This window comes from Eriocheir sinensis, chromosome 39, assembly GCF_024679095.1.
Source record: "Eriocheir sinensis breed Jianghai 21 chromosome 39, ASM2467909v1, whole genome shotgun sequence".
In the NCBI taxonomy this organism is placed as follows: Eukaryota; Metazoa; Arthropoda; class Malacostraca; order Decapoda; family Varunidae; genus Eriocheir; species Eriocheir sinensis.
The window spans coordinates 9,957,269-9,982,268 of NC_066547.1; the positions used below are offsets into that span (position 1 = coordinate 9,957,269).

At 42.9% G+C, this 25,000-nt stretch overlaps 1 protein-coding gene across 4 annotated transcripts in view; it reads right to left on the minus strand.

The window, feature by feature from the left end:
- LOC127008970 (cell adhesion molecule Dscam2-like) overlaps positions 1 to 25,000 on the minus strand; it is a 104,365-nt gene that overhangs the window by 37,834 nt on the left and 41,531 nt on the right. For all 4 annotated transcript variants that reach the window (XM_050881519.1, XM_050881520.1, XM_050881518.1 and 1 more), the window contains exon 3: positions 3,945 to 4,461. In XM_050881519.1, coding sequence (XP_050737476.1) covers positions 3,945 to 4,461 — 517 coding nt within the window. The remainder of the gene's footprint in view (positions 1 to 3,944; positions 4,462 to 25,000) is intronic.

The following is a 25,000-nucleotide window of genomic DNA, read 5'->3' on the forward strand; positions in this document are numbered from 1 at the left end:
AAGAGGATGGGGAGAAAGAGGGTGTATCTGAAGCATAACAGAACTGCCCAAGAAGCCTCAAGTCTTATGAATACAAATGAGTCTTGTTCGGATGAGGAAATTCAATGATGGAGTGTCGCTGAGCTTTCTGGTGGTGGTGGTGGGGAGGGGGGTCATGGGGGTGAAGATGGTAGTGGTGGTGGTGGTGGGGATATTAGTAATGGTGGTTGTGGTGGTGGGGGGGTCAGGGGGTGGAGATGGTGGTGGTGGTGGTGGTAGGGATATTAGTAATGGTGGTTGTGGTGGTAAGGACAGCGGTGGTAGTGGTGTTGTTACTGGTAATGGTATGATAGTAAAACAAAAAAAAAAGTGTGGAGACATAAATTATTTAAATGGGATGTTAAAAGAAAGAGAGATATCAAGTGAGACAAGACAACCAGTGAATATATAACTTAATAATATAATAACAAATCAAATAGATCAAGCAACTAGAGGAGTATCACAAACAGAAAACAAGAACATAGCAAGATCGAGGTATATATTCTAACCTCCTCCTCTTCATTACTAAACAAAGTGGATGACTACCAACGCTCAAACCAATAAATGTGTCAGCCTCTAGACGATTTTTCGCCTTAGCTGGACTCGAAATGCTTCAGTCAGTCACATTTTTCTTGACTTACTTGCGCCGTACTAACAACGAAAAATGATGTGATGAATGTAGCCAATGACTCGTAAAAGTGGTTTATTAGTAGGAAGCTCTTGGTGAATGGGGTCTGTTACGCTGATATTGTTGGACCTGATCTCAAAGGAATGACTTAAGACAGGAAGAGCTTGTAAAATGATCGGTAATTGCAAAAACAGATAAAAATGGAAAGGAGGAGGAAAATTAATAGAATAATTGGTTGTCATAAAAAAAAGAAAAGGAAGAAGAAAATGAGGAAAGTGGAATAGCATGAAGTTAAATATGACCCCAAAAAACAACAACACCAAAAAAACATGAAAGAAAACCTAACATTCAATAAAATACAATTACACTTCGAAACTTGCAACACAAAGAGAAACCAGAGTAGGAAAAAAAAGTGAATACATATAAAAAAACAGAAAAACAAACATCAAAACAATAACAATGAAAAGAAGGCAATCAAATACCACACACACACACACACACACACACACACACACACACACACACACACACACACACACACCAAAAATAAAACGATAAAAACGAAACTAAAAAACCGAAGCTGTCATTCATTTCGTGAGTGGGCAGAGAGGAGGCAAAAAGAGGAGGGAGGGTGAGATATATGAGAGAGAGAGAGAGAGAGAGAGAGAGAGAGAGAGAGAGAGAGAGAGAGAGAGAGAGAGAGAGAGAGAGAGAGAGATAGAGAGAGAGAGAGAGAGAGAGAGAGAGAGAGAGAGAGAGAGGAAGGTAAAAATGCATGGGAGGGATGGAATGGAATGAGGAGTTGTCAGAGAGGAAAAAGATAGGTAGGAAAGAAGAGGAAAGTGTTGAGCGGTTAGGGAGGGAAAGAAGGGGGGTGGGGCGGTTGGAAAGGTTAGGGAAAGTAATTTAAGGTGTGATGGAGGAGGTAATAATGGTTCGTTTAGGTAAGGTTAGTAGGCGCAAGCAAGAGACCAGAAGGAAGAGGAGGAGTTAGAAGAAAAGGCGAAGAAGAAGGGAGGAGGAATAAAAGAGGACAAAGAGAGAGGAAAAAGAGGAGAAAAGAGGGTCTGAACAGAAAGAGAAGGAGAAGGAAGAGATAAAGAGAGAGGAGGAGAAGGAGGAAAACGAGGATGAACAGAAGGAGGATAAACTAGGAAGCGAGGAGAATGCAAGACTAATCACAGAAGCACACACACACACACACACACACACACACACACACACACAGAGCTGGACAGAGGGTCGTCGGAAGGGGTGAGGGGGTGTGAGGGGGTCAGGAAGAGCATGGCAGTGATGGTGGTGGGAGATGGAGGGAGAGAGACAGAGGGAGAGGAGGAGGAGGAGGAGGGCGGCGGCAAATTACTGAGCCACTGACCCGTCGCTTGTTGCAATCTCCCTCGATTGTTATTACTTTGGGTATTGTAGTGACGAAGCGAAATCAATTGCTATCAACGTTCTCTGCCACCACTGCTATACCGAGAGAGAGAGAGAGAGAGAGAGAGAGAGAGAGAGAGAGAGAGAGAGAGAGAGAGAGAGAGAGAGAGAGAGAGAGAGAGAGAGAGAGAGAGAGAGAGAGAGAGAGAGAGAGAGAGAGAGAGAGAGAGAGAGAGAGAGAGAGAGGATAAAATACTTTTCAAACGACGTCCCTGAACCAACGTTTTTCTCCGTGTCTACCTTTCTCTTTCTCTCTCTCCCTTCCTCTTCCTCCACCTCCTCCTCCTCCTCCTCCTCCTATCTCTCCCTATCCATTCCCTGTCCAAAAAATACCGAGGATCGTCTATTTTTTTTTGGTATCGGAGGTGTGTGTAAGTTTGTGTGTGTGCAGAGTGACTGGAAGCGAGTGGACAGGAGTTGTAGGCAAAATATTTCTAAGGGCGAACAGGAAGGGAACGAATCAATGGCGGGGAAAACGGGATGGGAAAAAAGGAAGGGTGGAGGGAAGGAAGGAGGGATGGATGGATGGGCAGAAGGTGGGAGGGAGGGTGGGTGGGATGTAGAGAGGAAACATGGAAACGAAGACTAAGATAAAAGAAAGGTTATGAACGCTGTGAAATAAAACTAGACATAAAATAAAACGAGAGAAAAGACATGACAAAATAAAACATGACAAAATAAGACATAAGACAGAAAAGAGAACATAAGAGAAAAGACAAAATAAGACATAAGACATAAATAAAACATAAGACAATAAAACATAAGAAGAAAAAGGGAATGAAAAACGCAGGAATGATAACGATGATAATGATAGAAGGAAGGAAACATAGAAACGATGAGTGAGATAAAAGATGAAAGAAAGAAAAGAAAGAAAGAAAGGAAACAAGGAGGAAAAGGGAATGGAAATCGGAGGAATGACGATGATGATGATGATTACAGGAGAGAACAAAGCAAAACAAGAATGGAAAAAAAGACAAAAGTTGAAAAGAATGAAGAATAAGGTGACGGAAAGATAAATAAAAAAATAGTGACGATACTAAACAGAGGATATGATAGAAAAGAAAAGAAAAAAGTAGAAGGAAAAGGAAACAAACTAAGAAAAAAGAGAGGAGGAGGAGCAGCAAAACAAACAAACAAAAAAAGAAAACAGGCAGGTAGAGGGAGGAAGAGGAGGAAGAAGAGGCGGAGGGAGAAAGATGAGAGGAAGACAAAAAGAAAAATAGAGGCACAAAAATTACAATACAATGGCTGTCAGGTTACATTTTCACTTTTTTTTGGCGATTCGTATTCTGCTTCTCTTTGTTTTCCTCCTCCTCCTCCTCTTCTTTCCCTCAGGCCAGAGAGAACCAAGCAGCACGTTTAATAATGTTTGAGTCATCCATCAATAATAACTGTTTACATTTTCTTTCATGCTCTGGGTCTCGTGTGCATGAGCCTCGCATATGCAGCCGGTGCTTGTCTGTATCTACGTTTTCTGTTTCCTGTGTCTCGTTTTTTCCTCTCCGTGCGTGGGAGGAAAAGAAGCAGGAGTAGAAGGTGAGGATGAAGATGAGAGAGGGATAGAAGGGTGAGAGAAGGAGAGGGAGGAGGAAGAGCAGGAGGATAAAATGTTAGACGAAGGAATGATTGCTGTGTGTTTGCATGTGTTTGTGAATGAAGCTTTTCCGAGAAGACAAGGAGGAAGAGGAAAGCTATGTATTGGGGTGACCATTTCCATTCCTCTCTTTGTCCCTGGTTGTGTGTATGCATAATCTCTTTGCCTCCTCTCTGTGTGTCGTGTATATATACCTCAACCAGACTCCGCAGTTACAAGGAAGGAGAAATTAGAAGAAAGACAAAAATAAATACCTGAATGAAATCTTACCTGAAGTTGATGATGCTGTCGCCAGGTGCTCGCCAGGTGGGAGGGTGCGAAGGTGGTGGTGTGAGGTAAAGCTGGGGTGATGGTGGTGTGCTCTGGGTCTTCTGTTCCTGGTATCGCGGTGGTGGTGTTGTTGAGGGCGTAGGTTGGTGGTGGTGTTGATGCAGGAGGTGGTTGTGGGGAAGAGCATCTGGGTATAGTGATGGTTGTGGTTGGTAGTGGTGGAGGTGCTGGTTTTCTTTTGGTGGTGGTGGTTGGTTTTGGTTGAGTTTTGGTTGTTGTTGTTGTTGGTAGTGGTGGTAACTTTCTTTTTCTTCTTCAACATATTTGTCTTCTTCCTTTGGTTGTGGTGATGATGGTTGTGCGTGGTGGTGGTACGGGATTCCTTTTTCTTTTTTCTCTTCCCTTCTCTCCTTTTCTTCCTCTTGTGGTGATGGTAATGGTGTGTGGTGGTGGTGTCGTAGGCAGAGAACGGTGAGGTTGCTGGTCTTCTCACGCCCCTCCGCCGCCGCCTCGCACTCTGCAACACAAACAAACACTCGCCTTCAACACACCGCCCAACACAAACACACCAACACAACCACCAACCCACAACACCTCAAAGCTTCACACACACACACACACACACACCTTCATCGTTACGAAAAGTTGTCAAAGGTTCCCTAAAAATCTCTCTCTCTCTCTCTCTCTCTCAGGTGTGACAAAGTTAGAACAATTAAAGTTGAGTTTTTTGTTTATTTTCTTTTTTTTTAGTATGTATTTATCTTAACTTTTTTCCGCTTTCTTGCTTCAGGCTAATTTCTTGTGTGGAAAGAGTTTAATGACGCAATATTTTAATTTTTTTTTCAAATGCATTTGGTCCCATTATTTTCCCTTTCTTTCTAGGTCATTTAAGTAGTCATTTAGGCCATTCAATTACAGTCACTAAATGTTGGGGTAAGTTCACTAATTTGTCAGGTAGTCGATAAGTCAGTCAGTCAGTCACACAGTCAGTCAGTTAATTAGCCAGTTGAAGTAATTGCTAATTCAACAGTAAGTGACTAATTAGCAAGTCTGTCGGTTGGTCAGATAGTTTGCCAGTCAGTCAGTCAGTCAGTCCATCAGTCAGTCAGTAGGTCATTCATTCATTCATTCATTCATTCAGTCAGTCAGTCAGTCAATCCGTCAATCATTCATTCATTCAGTCAGTCAGTCATTCATTCATTGTCAGTCAATCAGTCAATCAGTCATTCAGTCAGTCAGTCAGTCAGTCAGTCAATCAGTCAATCAGTCAGTCAGAAAGTCAAGTCAACAAATTTATCGCTACAATTTGCTTAAAAACGGTTTCGAGTCAAGACCAACAAACGGTTATAGCTTTATTTGTCTGTTTGTTTGTTTGCTTCTTCGTTTGTCTTCGGGCAGTGCAGCGTCAGCCTTGATATTTTTATTTTCTTGTTTACACTTTATATTTTCCCCTTTCATTTCGCAGCGTTCGTCTCGGTTATTTATTTCTTATGTTTATTTTTGTCTTATGTCTTATTTCGGTGTCTTGTGTTTTGTTTTGTCTTGTTTTATTTTATGTCTGATGTCTTTTGTCTTATGTTTTATTTTGTCTTATGTTTTATTTTGTCTTATGTTTTATTTTGTCTTGTCATTTCTCTTGTTTTATTTTTCATGTTTTATTTTGTCTTACGTCTTTTCTCTCATCTTTTATTTTATGTCTTATATTTCACAGCCTTCGTATCAGTTATTCCTGTCTTCGTTCTTCTCTTCTTTCAACGTCGACTTAGTGTTTCAGGGATGTGTGTTGCGCTAGCCTTTGATATCTTTGTGAAATATTCTACAGCCTTCCGGTGCTATCGTGTACAAGTTTAATTTCCTTATTATTTATTTATTTTTTACCATTTCTCGTATTCTTCGTATTCTCTCAACACCATTTACTCATCTATTTTCCTCTTTTATTGTATTTTTCGTATTTCCTCAACATCCTATACTCATTTTTTACCTTTTATTGTATTATTCGTTTTCTCTCAACATCCAATTCTCATTTTTTACCTTTTATTGTATTATTCGTTTTCTCTCAACATCCAATTCTCATTTTTTACCTTTTATTGTATTTTTCGTTTTCTCTCAACATCCAATTCTCATTTTTTACCTTTTATTGTATTTTTCGTTTTCTCTCAACATCCAATTCTCATTTTTTACCTTTTATTGTATTTTTCGTTTTCTCTCAACATCCAATTCTCATTTTTTACCTTTTATTGTATTTTTCGTTTTCTCTCAACATCCAATTCTCATTTTTTACCTTTTATTGTATTTTTCGTTTTCTCTCAACATCCAATTCTCATTTTTTACCGTATTGTATTTTTCGTTTTCTCTCAACATCCAATTCTCATTTTTTACCGTATTGTATTTTTCGTATTTCCTCAACATCCAATTCTCATTTTTTACCGTATTGTATTTTTCGTTTTCTCTCAACATCCAATTCTCATTTTTTACCGTATTGTATTTTTCGTTTTCTCTCAACATCCTATGCTTATTCTTTACCCTGTATTGTATCTTTCGTATTCTCAGCATATAATTTAATAATCTTTTTACCCTTTTATAGAATGTTTAGTATTTTCGCAACATCGTCTACTTATTTTTTACACTTTCTATTTTTTTTTCTGTTTCTTCCACATCATTCACTTATATTTTACTACTAACTTTACCCATTATAGTATTTTTCGCATCATTTTATTGTTATTTTTCTCCTATTGTGTTTGTATATGTTGTAGTCTTGACATCCACTATGAACACACACACACATACATTATTATTATTATTATTATTATTATTATTATTATTATTATTATTATCATTATTATTATTATCATTATTATTATTATTATCATTATTATTATTATTATCATTATTATTATCATTATTACTCGCATCTTCATTACTGGCATCATCACTTCCATCTCCTTTAGTCAACACAAAACATAAGCACAACAGCATCCGTCTTACACAACGCAATACCACCATTTATAAGAGGACCTTCGGGCGATCTGAAGCCGTAACATAATAACATGAAACTATGGTATATAGAAAAACAGAAAGGGGGGGGAGGGGGGGAACACACAATAGAAGATTAATTTTTATGTGTTCAAGGCAAATGAGAGAGCGAGAGAGAGAGAGAGAGAGAGAGAGAGAGAGAGAGAGAGAGAGAGAGAGAGAGAGAGAGAGAGAGAGAGAGAGAGAGAGAGAGAGAGAGAGAGAGAGAGAGAATATTATGACACGTTGCAGATAAATCAAACACGATATAATTTCTCACTTCCTCCTCCTCTTCTTCTTCCTCCTCCTCCACCACCACCACCATCATCAATAGTACTTGCTCTCCTAGGGCTATAACAATATTACTACTGTTACTGTTTCTCATTTCCACAGCAAATCTCTTAGTCTCCCTATTACCTACGAAATCAAACCATTAAATTCCAGTGAAAACAGATATGTAGCTCACGCATATATTATCCTCGGAGCTGCTACGCTTTATACACTGAGCGTGGAATCAGATGACTTTATAGGAGAAATTCATACTATCTAATCCTAAAGTAATATTCTGTGTATTCAAGAGCCTTAACTGCGGGTAGGGGGAGGGAGAGCAAGATAAGAACATAAGAACATAAAGGGGGTGATTCCTCCTTACTCAAAGCTCCTCAAGGGAAATTCCGTGTGTTTTGTGCCCTATGCAACGGGGAGGATAGAAGAACAGAGATGGGGAAACCTATCCTTCTAGCTCTTAAAGTGACGATCAATGGGGTTCATCGTAGGAAAGGGGATAGCAAGATGGAATATCCTACAACACTCAAAGCTTCTAAAGGGAAAGTCTGTGGGTTTAACGTTCTATGCAGCGAGAAGGGAAGGATCGAGATAGGAAAACTTATCCTTGTAAATTCTAAATATTCACTCACTGGAGTACAGAGGCAGCGGGATGGAAGGGACTGAGGTAGGGAGTTATCCTTGTAGGTTCAGTCCTATCCAACGGGGAGAAGCAAATGACAGAGGTAGGGAAGCTTATTCTTGTGGCCCCTAAAGTGACAATCAAGGGATTCAGCGTCCTATAGGGAGTTCGAAGAGGATTCCCTACTGCCTAACCCTCCTGTAGTAACATTTATAGAGTTTCAGCTCTCTACAGGGGATTTCAAGAGGATTGCGAGACTACCAGAGCCTCTAAAGTGACTTGTGTGCGGTCATGGAAGGGAGGAGGAGACGAAGAGCGATGAGGAAACTTCTTACTCATACCTCTAAAGTGACTGTTCGTGGGCTCAGCGTCCTTAATAGATGAGAGGAGGAGGAGCAGGAGGAGGAGGAGGAGGAGGAGGAGAGGGACGGCAGAGCAACACATACAAAACGGTGCGTAGTGACTTCTCGTGATGGGTGGTGACGGATGGTGGCAGCGTGGTGAGGGCGAGAGACAGTGAGTGAGGGAGAGAGACGGACCCTCAAGTTGGCTGGCGTGTGCTGACAGGTGCCGGGGAGGGAGGGAGGGTAAAGGGGGGTAAGGTAAGGGAGGGGAGGTGAGGCAAGTGGAGAGAGAAGGGCAGGTAATGGGAAAGCAGAGAGACAGGTGATAAGAGAGAGAGAGAGAGAGAGAGAGAGAGAGAGAGAGAGAGAGAGAGAGAGATGGGCCAATGTTGCATACTGCCTGTTGTGCAAACTTCGACGTGGTTTCGCCTCTTCCTCCTCCTCCTCCTCCTCCTTTACCTCTTCCTCCTCTTCCTCCTCCTCTTTAGCCCAATTCCCACTCACTTAAGGGTGCTCCTCCCATACAGACTCTGCAAGATAATGGCACTTATGGTTATTGCTATGTTCTTACCTGCCCATCGCAATATATAACCCCGCTTCCTCTCCCCCGTTCTCTCCTTCCTGCATTTCCTTTCTCCTCTTCCTTTACCTCCATCTATTCTTTCTCTCCTTCCTTTTCTATGCCTTTCCTTACTCCCATCTTCCTTTCTCTCTTCCGTTTTCCCAACCTTTCCTTTCTTCTCTCTCCGTTAACCTTCATCTGTTCTTTTCTATGATTTGTTTGGCCTAGCTTCATTTCCATTTTTCTTCTTTTAACTTCATGTATTTTCTTTCTTCTCTTTTTGGTACCTTTCCTTCTTTCCCTCTCCCTTTTCTTTATCATTTTTTTATATCCTTCCTTTTCCCTAATTTCTAACCATACAATACGATTACCTTACATTCGTTCCTTCGTATTCCTCTATTTATCCGTTCGTTTTCATTATTTTCTACAGCCATTCTTTTTCCTTTACTTACTTACCCATTCCTCTCCGTCTTCTTACTCTTCCTATCCTATCTTTCTTTTCTACTATCTAGCACGTTATTTTTTTTCTATGTATCTTTATCCATATGTCTCTTTCCTCTCAGCTTCCATCTCCCTTCTCTGTCTCTTTCCTTTCAATTTTCATCTCCCTTCTATCTCTTTCCTTTCAATTTCCATCTCCCTTCTATTTATGTCTTCCCTTACTATTCCTAGTCGAGCTTATTTCCCATTAATGTATTTTCCTCGTCCACCTTTCTTCCCTTTCACCCATTCTCTCCCTTCCCCCTCATTTCACCTCTCCCTCATCCCTCTCACCCCTCCGTTTCCTCACCATTAAACATTCCCTCTCTCCTTCCTTCCTCCCCCTCCTCCCTTTCCTGATGCCTCCCATTCCTCTCTCTCTCTCTCTCTCTCTCTCTCTCTCTCTCTCTCTCACCCAAATTGCCCTCACATTCCAATTTACCTCCCTCACCTTTACCACTTTCCCTCCCTTCCCTTCCTCCTTCCTTCCTTCCGTTCCTCTCTTCCTCCTTTCCTCCGACAGGTGACGTGGTAATGCCTTATGCTGAAGGAAGAGGAAGAGGAGGAGGAGGAGGAGGAGGAGGAGGAGGGAGGGAGAACAGTAGTAGTAGTAGTAGTAGTAGTAGTAGTAGCAGTAGTAGTAGTAGTAGTAATAGTAGTAGTAGTAGTGACAGGGTGGAGAATAGGCAGAGGAGAAAGAGGAAGATAAAAAAGGTGAAAATAGGAAATTCGTAAGATAATCGTGTGTGTGTGTGTGTGTGTGTGTGTGTGTGTGAAAGAGAGAATGCGAGAGAGAGAGAGAGAGAATGCGAGAGGAATCGAGAGAGAGCTAGGAAGTGAGCGAACGAGCGGGCGAGAAGTACAGAGAGAGAGAGGGAGAATGAGAGAGGTATCGACACCCATTACGAGCTAGTATTTGAACGCCTCCCCCTAGTATTGGAGGAGGAGAGGAGGAGGAGGAGGAGGAGGAGGAGGAGGAGGAGGAGGAGAAGAGGAGGAGGAGGAGCGAGGTGTCAATGGGGTACAGTGATGACTTCATTAAGCAAGGGACAAAAGCACATTTCCGGCGTGTTAGTTAATTTAGAGAGAGAGAGAGAGAGAGAGAGAGAGAGAGAGAGAGAGAGAGAGAGAGAGAGAGAGAGAGAGAGAGAGAGAGAGAGAGAGAGAGAGAGAGAGACGCACACTTAAAAGCATCGTATCTGTCGGCAAAGAATCAATCGCTATAAAAGTCGACGATTTATCACGCTTTTATATTTACACAATTATTTTTTTTCATTCTATTCTATTTTATTTTTGCTCTCCCTCCCTCCCTCCTCTTGTCCCATCCCTCCTCCCCTCTTCCCTTCTCCCTCCCTCCTCCTCTGTCCCTCCTCTCTCCCTCCCCCTCGTCTAGTATCTCATTCTTTTTATTTTTATTTTATTCTTGTTCTTCCTCCATCTTCCCCCCTTCCTTCCCCCTCATTTTCCCCCTTCCCTCTCCTCTCCCCCTCCAGTTTGTCCCCCCCTTTCTACCTCCCCCTCGGCCAGTAACTCATTTTTTTTTCTTCCTCTCCTCGCCACCTCGTCCCTCACTTGTCCCGAACTCCCCTTCCTCTCCCCCTTCCCCCTCCGTCCCCCCTCCCCCTTGTGCACGCTTGATATTTAATGGATTCAGGCAAATAAATGTACGCCGTGATCCCAGGTGAGTCCAGGTGCTAATTGACGAGGACAGGTGCGTGACAGGTGAGGGCAAGGTGGCCGACAGGTAGTGTGTGTGTGTGTGTGTGTGTGTGTGTGTGTGAAAGACAGTATATGGCTGAGACGATAAAGCGGGAAGACAGACAAACAGACATAGTGACGTAGATACACAGAAAGACAGACTGATGTACAAAGAAAGAAACAGATTGACAGACAAATCGAGATAGAGAAAGTTGCAAATAGGATAAGTTAAACAGACAGTGATTAGTGGGTTTTTTTTTCATAATTGTTTTTCTTTCGCCCTAGAAATGCTATTATACTGTAAAAAGAAAAAAAAAGAAGACATTCAGTATGTAGGAAAAAATGGGATATAGACAGACAGACAAAGACAGACACCAAAACAAACATATATACTAAGAATTAAAACATAGCAATGAGAAAGGAGGGTAAAAAAACGAAAAAAAATCAATAGAAAACTCAGTGATGTGTTGGAAAGACGAGAACACAAAGAAACGGTGACTCAAAGACAAAAATGAAGGACATCAGTTTTCTCTCTCTCTCTCTCTCTCTCTCTCTCTCTCTCTCTCGGGACAGGGAAGTGGAATCTCATCACGAAATGGTGCGATGTGTGTGTGTGTGTGTGTGTGCGTGTGTGTGTGTGTGTGTGTGTATATAAGTCAGCACCATAGTCAATGCTACCCCTTCTCTCTCTCTCTCTCTCTCTCTCCCGGCATGTAAATTTATGGTTAAATGTCTCACGGCCTTTTTTTCCCCCTTGGTCTTGCAAATAGAAAACGGAGATGAGAGGGGTGGCTCGCCTGGTTAGTTGCAAAGTGACTCGCGGACAAAAGAGCGGAAAAAAAGCGTAATGAAAGCGGTGGAAAAAAAAGAGGAGGCCGGGAAAACTTGGGGCATTAATATTCTGGTTCATTTGCATACAGCTCTTGTTTCACACTTGCTTTCTTTTGCGAGTAAATCAGAGTTTCAAGTTTTCATGCTAATAGCCGGGTTTGAATAAGTTTCCCCTTCCGCTTCACTTTTTATTTTTATTTTTTCCTCACTTAATCCTACCTCTCTCGCTTCTGTGTGTATGTATGTATGCATGTATGTATGTATGAATATATGTATGTATGCATGTATGTGCCTCTATCTATCTAATCTATCAATCTCTTTACTAACTTTTCTTTCCATTTCTCAACCTTTCATGTTTTCAAGTCTTCCCTTTATCACATTATTCTCCCAGTCTTATCATCGCTTCTATTTCACTTCCTTTCCTCTTTCAACACTATTCACTTATTTTCTTCTTGCCTTCCTTTTCTTGATTTCTTTCTCCATAACGCTAATTTTTCAGACCACTTTCATCTTTTTTTTACAGTTTAATTTTCTTCCTCTAAAATACGGGAACCAATTAATGAGTCCCTACTTGAAATTGGGAAGAAGAGAGGCTGAAGAGGAGGAGGACATAGGGGAAGAGGGAGGGGTGTGAAGAAGAGGATTTAAGAGGAAGAAGTGGGTTTAGGGAATGGAAGGGAAGGGATTAGAAGGCTTATGCGGGAGAGTGTGTGAAATTAGGAGAAAAAGAATGGGGTTGGGAAGGAGAGGATGAAGAGGGAAGCAAATATGAGAAGAAAAGGAAGGAAAACTTGAGTAAGGAGTGAAATGTGAGAAGAATTTAATGAGAAGATACAAGGAATAGGAAACAAAGCGAATGAATAAGCGAAAAAAAATAGAGGCAGAGATGAATCGAAAAAAAAAAAGGATGAGGAAGGAGAAAAAGAAATGTAGACAATATAAGAAACAGGAGGGCGAATAAAGTAGAACAATAATAATGAAATAGAAAAAAATACGACACAAAAGAAGAAGAGTAAGAGAAGGAGGGTGGATAGAGGAAGGGGAGCGGATGGGATAAAGAGTGGAAGTAGAAGGATGGAAGAACATTGAAATAAATGGTAAAAGGAATAAAGAGAGGCCTAAAGAGAGAGAGAGAGAGAGAGTGGTAGTGGATAAAGAAGAAAATTGAAAGGGGGTCCACATTTCACGATTCGAAATATTGCATTGAAGAAATGGAACGGGAGGGGGGTCCTTTTATCACGGGGTAAAACACACACACACACACACACACACACACACACACACACACACACACACACTGAGAAACACGCGAGATCTCCTTTTATTTCCACGGCGAAGTTTATAAGAAACGAAAAGCAATAAAGGGGAAATATTACTTGTTCCTCTCTCTCTCTCTCTCTCTTCACATAGCTATTCAGAACCAATGACCCAAAAATACTCTGAAAGGACGTCATTTAATCTTCCACTATAATCTAAAACATATTTGCTTCAACGTTACATTGTTCACAGACAAAAACTGTGTTCTATATTTTTGAGACCCTGAAACACATTATACTCCCTCAACGTACTTTCCTTCTCTACTACTTTTCGTCAAAATGTGAATGGACTCCTAACAAACATTCTTATACAGCTTTTAACTCACCGACCTACATTATACAGTCGACAACTTTTTTTTATGTATTTACCTTCAGTCTCCTATTCATAAAATCCACTTACACACACACTTTTCATTAATACTTTATTCTTACAAAGACTTACATACACATTTAACAGCTTTTCTCGAATCTATCTTAAGTTTCCCTATATAAAAAACATCCTCCTAAAACACATGCTTTAATAAATGCTTCACAATCACCAAGACCTACACATGTATTCATAAACTTAGGCCGGCATTACGAGACACATTCGCTTCTCACCTCAGCTATTTCTAAAAGTCAAAGAGGGGATCAATCGGGTTCAAATGCGTGTTTTTTAGGTTCATGCTACGGAAGAAGGGTCACTTTTTTTTTTTTTACAACAAAGGAGACAGCTCAAGGACACAATAAAAAAGGAAATAATAATAAAAAAAAGCCCGCTACTCGCTGCTCCTAAAAAAGAAAAAAAATCAAAAGAGGTGGGCGAAAGAGAAGTCAATATATATAACTACCACCAGGATCATATAACTACTACTGCAAATGCCCCAAACTTCTACGAAAGCTTTGCCAAATATGTGAACTTGGGCGACGAATGTTTTAAAATGCGACCCTAAGTGTTTTTACATAACTTTCCCTTTCACTCATACTCCCCCCTTTAATATATAGTACACACTCACAAGGAACAGCTGTCATCAACACGTCCACACATACACCCAAAGTAATCCATCTCCCTCGCTGTTTACCTATCATTATCATTATATGGAAGCATCACATCACCCAGCCATCTGTTTACCACGTTCCCTCGTCACCCACCATCTACACATCGATCTACCAGGCTGTACCTCCTCTCTACCTCCCTCTCTCCTTCTCTACCGCCGCAACCTCCCTCCCTATCTCCTTCTCTACAGCCCCTCCTCCCTCCCTCTCTCCTTCTGTACCTCCTCGCTACCTCCCTCTTTCCTTCTCTACCTCCCCTACCTCTCTCCTTATGTGCAACCCAACGTTTCTAAGCTTTCTTTACCTCTCTACCTATCTACCTTCCTCCCTCTCTACCTCCTTCCCTCTCTATCTACCCACCAACCTTACCAACGTATTAATTATCACTCTCCTTGTTCTCTGCTGACTGAAGGAGGAAGAGAGGGAGGAGGAAGAGGAGTAGTAGTAAGAGATGTAAGAGTAAGAGGAAGAGGAGGAGGAGGAAGCGGAGAAGGGGAGGAGATCAAAGGCGAGTGAGAGGACAGAGGGACAAACGGATCTCATCATATCGTGGGTTGGTGAGTATTAGATGACGAGCGTTCGATAGGTCAGAAGGAGGAATGTATTTGGTAGGAGGAGGAGGAGGAGGAGGAGGAGGAGGAGGAGGAGGAGATGTGATTACGAACGCAGGAACAAGAGAAAAGAGAAAGAAAGAGACTAATTTGGAGGAGCAACATTGCATCGAGTGAGGAAATCAAGGAGACGGAGGAGGCGAAGGAGAAGGAGAAAGGAGGAAGACAAGGAGGAATAAAAGAAAGGAGGAAGAGGTAGATAATGAGGAGGAGGAGATGGAAGAGGACGAAAAAAACAGATGGAAGAGGAGGAAGAAGAAGAGGAGGAGGAGAAAGGAGGAAGATAAGGAGGAATAAAAGAAAGGAGGAAGAGGTAGATAATGAGGAGGAGGAGATGGAAGAGAACGAAAAAGAACAGATGGAAGAGGAGGAAGAGGAAGAGGAGGAGAAAGGAGGTACATGTAAGATTCAAAGCAGGTGTTTCATGTTCTGTCTCGCTTCAGCAACTGGAATGAGGAACAGGAGGAGGAGGAGGAGGAGGAGGAGCAGAAGGAGAAGGAGGAGGAGAAGAGCTAGGAGAGGAGGAGGAGGAGGAGGCAGTGTTAAATCAGAGACTGTCAGAATGTCTCGTCGCGGAGGTGACAAAATTCTTTCCTGAAGAAGAAACGAAGTCGACGAAATCTCTTGCCCTGATTTTTCTTTCTTCAGCCGCCAAGAATCTTCAAAATGCGTTCCTTACCTACTTTCTCTCTCTCTCTCTCTCTCTCTCTCTCTCTCTCTCTCTCTCTCTCTTTTTTTCTCCTTTTCCGTTCTATTTTCCTCCTTCCGCTTGTGATGGATGAAAGTGTTAGTTACCGGTGTGTGTGTGTGTGTGTGTGTGTGTGTGTGTGTGTGTGTGTGTGTGTGTGCGTGTGTGTGTGTGTGTTGTCACCATGTAGCTCCTCCTTCTTCTCGTCTTTCTCCTCCTCCTCCTCCTCCTCCGCCTCCTCCTCCTCCTCCTCCTCCTCCTCCTCGTCTTATTCGAAGAAGGAAAAATCAGGTTTTCTCCAAGATATAGAATCATCACGACGCTGCTTTCTGCTTTCCTCTCTCCTCCTCCTCCTCCTTGTCCTCCTCTTACTTCTCTTTCTCTTTCTCCTCCATTCCTACCTCGTCTGTCTTCTGCAATCTCCTTTCCGCGCACTCTCTATTTTCTTCCAATTAATTTTGTTTCTTTGTTTATCTTCCTCTTTCCCTTCACTTCTTGTTTTTTGTTTACTTCTTGAATCCTTCCCTCCTTCCCCTTCTTCTTTTTCTTCCTCCTCCTTCTCTTTCTCTTTCTCTTCCATTCCTTCATCCCTATCTTCTTTAATGCCTTTACCTGTTCTTCCTTTCTATTTGTCTTCAATTCATTATGTTTTCTTTCTTCATCTTCATTTTTCTCTTTACCGCATCCATTTATTTTGTTTACTTCTTCATCCCTTCCTTCCTAGTTCTTTTCATCCTTCTCCTCTTCTTCTTCTTTATCTTTCATTTCTTCCTCTTCTATCTTCACTAAAGTCTCCTCTCTTTCTCCGTTTCTGTCTTCCATTTCATTATGTTTTCTTTCTTCATCTTCATCTTTCTCTTCACCTCATCCATCTCTTCTTCTTCAACCCTTCTTTCCTAGTTCTTTCATCCTCCTCCTCTTCTTCCTCTTTATCCTTCATTTCTTCCTCTTCTACCTTCACTAATGTCTCTTCTCTTTCTCCTTTTCTGTCTTCCAATTCATCTAACTTTTTTTTCTTCATCATTCTCTTCACCTCATACAGCCTTTCCCTTCTACTTTCTCTCCTCCTACTCCTCCTCCTCATCCTCCTATTCCAGTCCCTTCTTCACTTCCTTACGCCAGCATATTATTATTTTTTATCCTCGCGGAGTAATTTTCCCGGAGCGCAACAAGAGTTCATTGGTCTCCTTTCTTCCCGGGAATGTGGCGAGAATAATGACAAAGAAATACAAAAAAAGGAAAACTGCATTGCTTGACTCGAGGGCGCTCATTAGGGTGAATGCGGAGAGGCTGGGAATTCAGGAGGAAGGATGGGAGGGAGGGAGGGAGATAGGGAGGGTGGGCGGGAGGGGAGGTGACAGTGAGGGAGGCATGGAGGGATTGGGGAAGATGGGCATGAGGTGGAGGAAAAAAGGTACGAAATGACGGAGAGAAAGGGAGGCAGAAGAGGAGAAGGAGAGTAGAGGGAAAAGGAGGGAAGGAAGGAGAGATGTGGAGTAGGAGTTAAATGGAGCAAAAAGGGAGGTGAGGAAAGTTAGAAGGAAGGTAATAGACAGAATAGGAAGGAAGGGGAAGGGAAGGAAAGGAGAGGTATATAATTTGGTAAAGAAGTTTGTTTAAGGGGAAAGATATATAAAGAACACAGGTCGTAAATGGGACAAGTAAAGAGTACAAGAAAGTTGACGGAGAAAAACGCAGAGCACATGAACGTATTATTTCAGCGTATTTCAAGCTCCTTCGGTATGTTTTATATGTATTCTGAATGTGGTTTTGTGTCATTGTTCTATTGCGTTGCTTTTCAGTGTCAGTATGTTTCAATGTGCCTTTGGGTTTCAGTGCTTTTGTTTCAGAATGTTTCAAGTGTTCTCCAGTGTGTTTTAGCGTGCTTCTGGTCATGTATGTTCAGTAGTATATTCAATGTGTTTGTATCTATTTTAGTGTGTATTTTTTAGCATGTCAGTGTTTCAACGTTTTTCAGTGTGTCAGTGTATCAAGGCCTCTCAGTGTGCCAGTATGTACCGGTGTGTTGCAGAGTTCCATGTGTGTTTCTCCCCGGCGGCAGCAACACACGCGGCGTCTTATCGTTCTTGTTTTCATCTGTGGCAGACTAAAGTATTTCACCTGTCCGACCTCCCGTGAGTACCGCTAACAAGATTTCGCAGGTGAAGATACACTACCACCACCACCACCACCACTATCACTACCACCACCACTAACAACATAAACAGATCTCCCTCGCTCCCACAACCAGACCCAATACGATTATAAATGAATCAAACACTATTACCATCATTATCATCACCACAAGATCCCCGTAATCCCCACCACCACCATCACCAGAATCACGACCACTACAACAAGGATGACTACCCACAGCACCATCCCTGCCACCAAAATCATCAACAACAACATCAACACAAAAAAATATCATTGCAACGCTTACCATAATTACAAGCGGAATCACCACCACCACCACCATCACCACCACCACCACCATCACCACCACCACCACCATCACCACCACCATCACCATCACCACCACCACTCATATAATTTACTCGTGTCATCACCTCTCACCACCTCCACCACAATTCATTCAACACCACTACCACCACTGAAACATTATACCCACATCGTCTCATTACCACCCCCACCTCCACCCCAACTCTTTCATCACCATCACCACCACCCCGACCGAGACAACACCGCAGTAACCTCCGCAGCAGACGCAGACGCCGTAGCAGCAGCAGGAGCCGAGCAGCACCAGTGTGTTCCATCATAATAATGAAATGAGTTTGTTTTTCTCACATTTCTCAGCGAGGATTCCTGCTGTCGTGACCCTGACTCTCTCTCTCTCTCTCTCTCTCTCTCTCTCTCTCTCTCTCTCTCTCTCTCACCTCGGCAAGAGTACATAAATATGAGACATAAGCAGTGTTGGTGAGAGGGAGGGGGGGGGGGCAGGGGGGGAGAGAGCGAAGGAGGAAGGAAAGTGAGAGTGAAAACAAAGAGGACAGAGGGACGGAGAGAGAGGGTAAGGAGGGAGAAGATGGGGGCCGTGGAGAGGAAGTGAAGAGAGAGAGAGAGAGAGAGAGAGAGAGAGAGAGAGAGAGAGAGAGAGAGAGAGAGAGAGAGAGAGAGAGAGAGAGAGAGAGAGAGAGAGAGAGAGAGAGAGAGAGAGAGAGGAGCGGGATTAAGGAAGAAGCAAGAGAGTGGGAGGAAGGAGGAGGCAGTGGGGAGGAAAAATAGAGGAAACCGGAGGAACCTCATTACTCTCACCTGGAGGAGGAGGAGTGGTATAGAGTAACAGGAAGAAGAGGAGCAGGTGGAGGTGGAGGACAAAGGGACAGGAATAGCTTGAAGGAGGAGGAGAAAGATGAGTAGGAGAGAGGGGAGGAAGAGAAAACGGAGGATAAAGAAGAGGTGAAAATGGAAGATGAGGAAGAGAAGGATGAAGACAAAGAGGAGGACCAGTACGAAGAGGTATAGCATAACAAAGGGAAAAATAGGCAAGCTGAGGAGAAGGAGAAGGAGGAGGAGGAGGAGCAAGAGTAAGATGAGGAAGATGAGGATGAAGAAGCTTAATACAAGACTTAGGAAGCAGATGTAGCGTGACAAAAAAAAGGGGAAACTGAGTAGAAAGAGGAGGAAGAGGAAGAGGAATATGAGGATGAAGAGGGAGCGAGACAGATAAAGAGAGAGTCACAGCAAGTCAAACAAACAAAGAAATAAATGAAGAAATAAACGAAACAAAAAAAAAAAAAAACATGACTGGAGCAAGGAAAAAAATATTGATACAAGTTAATCAAAAGGAATGGAGATGAAGTATGACAAAGGGAAGCAAAAAAAATAATCAAACTGAGGAGGAGGAGGAAGAGGAGGAGGAGGAAAAGGAGGAACAAAAAATCCCGAACACACCAGTTAGCACACACACACCTTGCGTAATTCAGCACGTAATCACCTGAGCACCTCCAGCGTTCCCTTCGGCGGCTGCTCGCAACACACCTGCAACCTTCTCAGCGGACCGATCCCACTCCGTTAAATCTCACCTGGGAGGTATATTTCAGCCATAAACTTTGCTCTGCTCTGCTCTCTCTCTCTCTCAAGGGGACAACATCCACAGGTGAGAAATCAAAGGTCACCTGATACGAAAGTCGATGATTCCTTTGAACACCTGTGGACGGGAGATTGTTGTGTGTGCCTGTGTGTATGAGAGAGAGAGAGAGAGAGAGAGAGAGAGAGAGAGAGAGAGAGAGAGAGAGAGAGAGAGAGAGAGAGAGAGAGAGAGAGAGAGAGAGAGAGAGAGAGAGAGAGAGAGAGAGAGAGAGAGAGAGAGAGAGAGAGAGAGAGAGAGAGAGAGAGAGAGAGAGAGAGAGAGAGAGAGAGAGAGAGAGAGAGAGAGAGAGAGAGAGAGAGAGAGAGAGAGAGAGAGAGACTAACAGAGAGAGAGAGAGAGAGAGAGAGAGAACAAAAGACACACACACACACACACACACACACACACACACACACACACACACACACAGAAAGACATACAAATAAAGACAGATTGACACATTGACTGACAGATAGACAAACGAAGATGGGGAGAAAGAAACAACAGAGAGAGACAGCCGTAGAGAAAGAGAAACACAGAAAGCAAGAGAAACACACACACAGACACACACAGCCCAGCATACAGAACGACACTCCCACGAAAAGAAACCCAAATATATACAAACGGGAGCAGAGTAATAGTTGGAAGAAAAACAAAACAAAACCTCCAAAGAAACACACACACAGACACACACACCCTCGCATACAGAACGACACACCCACAAAAAGAAACCCAAATATAGACAAACGGGAGCAGACGAATTGCGGAAAGAAAAATAGAAAACAAAACCTCTAAGGGGATTAAAAAAGAAAACGTGTAACATCGGCAACCATGACACGACAGAGACCGTAACATTTAAAAGAGAACGGCGAAGCACTCCCAGGACACACGACAACACAAACAGTAAAAGTCTCAGAGGAGGGGAGAAAATATGAGAGACGAAAGGGAAATGACAAGAGGGAAGGAGGGTCTGGATCGGGCCGCAAGGAGTTATAAAAGGAGGTACAGAAAAAGGCTTTGACGGGTAGCAAGAGTCGAACATGGATTTCCTGTCAGTCACGAGGAATTATTACGAAGGAAGGTCTCGTGTGGGGGGTAACCAGTGGACGAGAGACAACCACTAACACCAATACATGTACCAGTGGAATGTATGAGTTAATAGAGGGAGATTATAACGTATGAAAAATATTTGAGTTAACGCTAAAAAGGTGTTGAGATATAAGGAAAGGAATGATGGAGTGAAAAAAACGTAGATATTTGAGAGTATATAATAGAATAGTAGAAAGGTGGAGAGGTGTGAAGAAATGAGGAAAGTCAAAGAAAAGAAGCAAAAACGTAGATATTCGGAGGTGAGAACACATGAGAAAAAAGTCAATGGTGAAAAGGTGTGAGAAAATGAGGAAAGAAAGGCGAAAGTGAGCAACATCAAAGTGAAAGAAATATCTGAGGAAATGAAGTAAAAAGGAAGAAACGAAAAACGACTCTATATATTAAAATTAAGAATGTAGGGAGGAAATGAAAAAACGTCTATATAGAAAAAATATGCATAATAAAGTACTTTTTCTCCCCAAACAAGAACCTCGGAGATACCAAACGGAATAACAAATGAACGAAAAAGAAAACTTAGCAAAACAACGAGGCGCAACAAAAGCTCTTCTCCTCCTCCTCCTCCTCCTCTTCCTCCTCCTCCTCGCCTAGCAGCAGGTAAGCACACACACAGACAGACAGACAACAGAAGACACAAAACAAGTAACGAATCAAAGAGAATAAGCAAGTAGGGACGCAGCTTTTCGGGCGAGGACGAGGAAGGTGATGAACAGCGAGGGTGAAGGGTGAGGATGTGAGTGGGTGGGTGGGCGATTGAAGGATGAGTATGTGTGAGTGAGGCTGGGTTGGTGAGACTGCGTGAAGGAAAAGGGTGAGACTGGGTGAGTGAGGCTGGGTGGGTGAGACTGCGGGAAGGAAGAGGATGTATAAGTGGGTAAGGATGGGTGAAAAAAAGAGGTTCTGGCAGCTGAGAACAATGCTTGGGGAGGGTGAGAAAACGCGTGGGTGGTGCGCGGTGACAGACCTGACGGGTAATAAAGTTTGTTGAAGAAGGTTGCGACGGGTGAATAGGATTGGTGGAGGATGAGTTGGATGTTTGCGAAGGATATTACAAAGAACGGATGTGTTTGTGTGTGGGTGAGGGAGGAAAATGGCAACAACATAAGCCTACCGACTCTTGCAGGCTCCTTTCGTACTTATGCTCTTATGTAACTCCAGGGGGAAGGACAGCACGAGACACGCTAGATGGCGCCTCTTTAAACACTTGTCTGCTAGGGGCGACCACCAGAACCCATCAAGAAAGCCTTAAGGAGCTACAGGCCGAACGTAAAAAAAAAAAAAAAGCAGGGATCTTAACGCACGGTACCACTGGAGGACTACCAACAGGAGTGCCAACAGGTAAGCAATAACAGGAGTGTGCAGCAAGTGATTAATGGGAGTGCCAATAACGGTGTGCAAACAGGGGAATGGTCTGAAATATGGTGTCATTGGAGCAGCGTTGCCAAATTATCGTACTCATCGCATTGTATTTTCGTAGTTTCGGACCGATAACTATAGCAAAAAAAAAAAAAAGAGCATCAATAACAGCTTTAACGCTAACTTTAATTTTCTATCGTTATTTGTGCAGGTACGAGAGTTTGAGGCTTAAAAATGATAAATACAATGTGGTGAATACGATAATCTGGCAACGCTGCATTGGAGGGATGCTACAGAAATAGGCTGCCAACAGAAAAAAAACATAAACAGAGTTGTAACAGGAAGAGGTGCAAACTGGGTCCACTGTTTGCCAAAAGAGAGTGATGGCAACAAAGAAACGCCAACAAGAATTTCTAACAGGAGGAGGAGCAAACAGGGGTGCCATAAGGAATATACCAACAGTAGGATTACCAGCATAGGCGTGCTAACAGGAGTGAGCCAAAAGAAGAAAGGATTGACAGGAAGGTGGAGTGTCAACGGGGCCTACCAACAGAGGGAAGAGTCAACAAATGAGGAACAACAGAGAGCTCTAACAGGAGGGGTACCAAAACAGGAGTGCCAATAATAGTGACCCAACAGAAAGATGGATTAACCGTAGGGTATGATGTGAACGAGGCCTGCCGACATAGGGAAGAATCAACAGAGAAGGCCTAACAGGGAGTGCCACAACGGGAGGGGGTGCCAACAGAAGGGGTGCCAATATGAGAAAGCCAACAGAAAAAAAAGACTAACAGGAGGGAAGGACGTGAGCGTGGCCTACCAACAGAGGGAAGAAACAACAGAGAAGGGACAACAGGGAGTATCAACAGAAGTCAACAAAAAAAACAGCCAACAGGGAATGCCACAACAGGAGGAGGGGGTGCCAACAGAGGGGGTGCCAACAGAGGGGGTGCCAACGACAATATTGACCCAACACGACTTACGGTACAGTTACGGCCGCCTGAGGAGCCTCCGGCGCGGCCCACATTAATTTCGTGGACCGTAAATTGGCGTCAATGGTGGCAGTAGCGCAAATTATTTCCTCAGAGCGACGCGACCCCTCCCTTATTGCGAAGCCCGGGGGGGGGGGGAAGGGGAGGGAAAGGAGAGGCAGAGGAAGAAAGGGAGATAGGGATAGAGAAGGGAAGGGAGAGGAAAAGGAAGGAGGTATACGTAGGGACGGATGGAAGGGGAGGGAAAGAGGAACACAGGAAAGAAGGGAGAGGTGGAAAGGGAAAGGAGGGCGACAGGAAGGGAGGGAGAGAGCGATGAAGATAAGTGAGGGGAAAAGGAAGGATGTATAGGGAGGTAGGGAGGGAAAGTATAAAGAGAGGGAAGGAGAGGGGAAAGAAGGGAGACAGCAGGAAATAGGTACGGCGGGAGGGAATGAGAGGAGAAGAGAGGGGAAATGAAGGAGGTAGGTAGGGATGGAGGAGAGAGGAAGGCATGGACAAAAGAGGTAGGTAGGGAGGTAGGGAACGAGGGAGGGAGAGATGGAGGAAAAAACAAGAGTGAAACTGAGAAGACGTATGAGAGGAGGAGGAGGAGGAAGAGGAAATGTGGAATTGGAAAAAAAAGTAAAAAATGAGGAAAGAAAAAGAGGCAAAAGAAAAAAAATATGGCAAAGAAGAGGGAAGGAAGTGGGGGTAAGGGGAGGTGTCCCTAGAGAGAGTTATATAGAGACAGAATGACATTTGAAAAGGGGTAAAGCAGAAACAAGAATTAAAAGGAAGGAAGAAGAAAAGATGAGAAGATAGTCAAAGAGAAAGAAAAAAAACGAAGCGATAACTGGAGAAACACACACGCATAGCAACGAGGTGGTAAGGAGGGAGGAAGGAGGGAGACGGCTGTTGTTATAGCTATGGGAATGATGGAAGAAATGGATGTGATCGGAAATGGTGACAGAAAAAGGGAATGAGATATGACCGAAAATGGGTTAATAACAACACGGGAAAAGGGTAATAAAAGCAAAGGAATGGGGGACGATATGAAAATGTGTTGGAATAGTAAATTAGATAGAAAGGGCAATACATGAAAGACAGAAGAAGGTGAAAAAGGAACAGAGAAAAAGAAAAGCAGCAGGGAAAAAAAAAGGCGAGAAAACATGGAAGAGAAGACCAACATATATAGAAGAAATAATGTAAAGAGAAGCAGATAGGAAACAAATATTCAAATAGTCAAATAAGGAAGAAAAAGACCAACATACGAAGAGAAGACATAACGCCAAGTGGAAGCAATTAGAAAACAGAAAAAAATAAGAAAAGATGAAAAACTAAATAAAAAAAAATGTAAGGAAAATATTGAAATCAAGACGAAGGGAAGCTGTGTAGAATAAAATAAAGGGAGGAGGAAGAGGAGAAGGTGGAGAGAGAGAGACAGACGAAAATGGAGAAAACGAAAATACGAGACAGGTAGCGCGGTGATAAGAGAAAGTGAAAGCAAGGAAAGGCGAGACAGGAGCTTGGGAATTGGGACAGACACGAGAGACCGAGACTGAGACTGAGGAAGGAGGGAAGAGAAATGAAAGGAGATTAAATTAAACAAAAGGAAAATACAAAACAGGAAAAAAATAAAGTACCAAGAGAGAAGTGGCGCGAAATATTAAAAGAACCTGAAAAGTATAAACGATGGAAGAGGAAATAGAGGAGATGGGGGATGTAGACGAAAGGGGAGGAGGAGGAGGAGGAGGAGGAGGAGGAAGCATGAGGTGAAGGCAATAACGCTATCAATAAAACCCATAACAGTAGAATAACACATTAACACCCTCCTCCTCCTCCTCCTCCTCTTACTCCTCTTACTCCTCTTACTCCTCCTCCTTCTCCCCTTCCTGTTCTAAGTTTGTTCCTCACTGGTAGAAATCAACAAAGAAAGGGCAATATAAAAAAAAAAATCTTATGATTGCCTTTCTTCTTTCCTTCCTCTTCCTCCTTTTCTTTCCCCTCCCACTCCTCTCCTTCCCTTACCTTCTCTTTCTTTC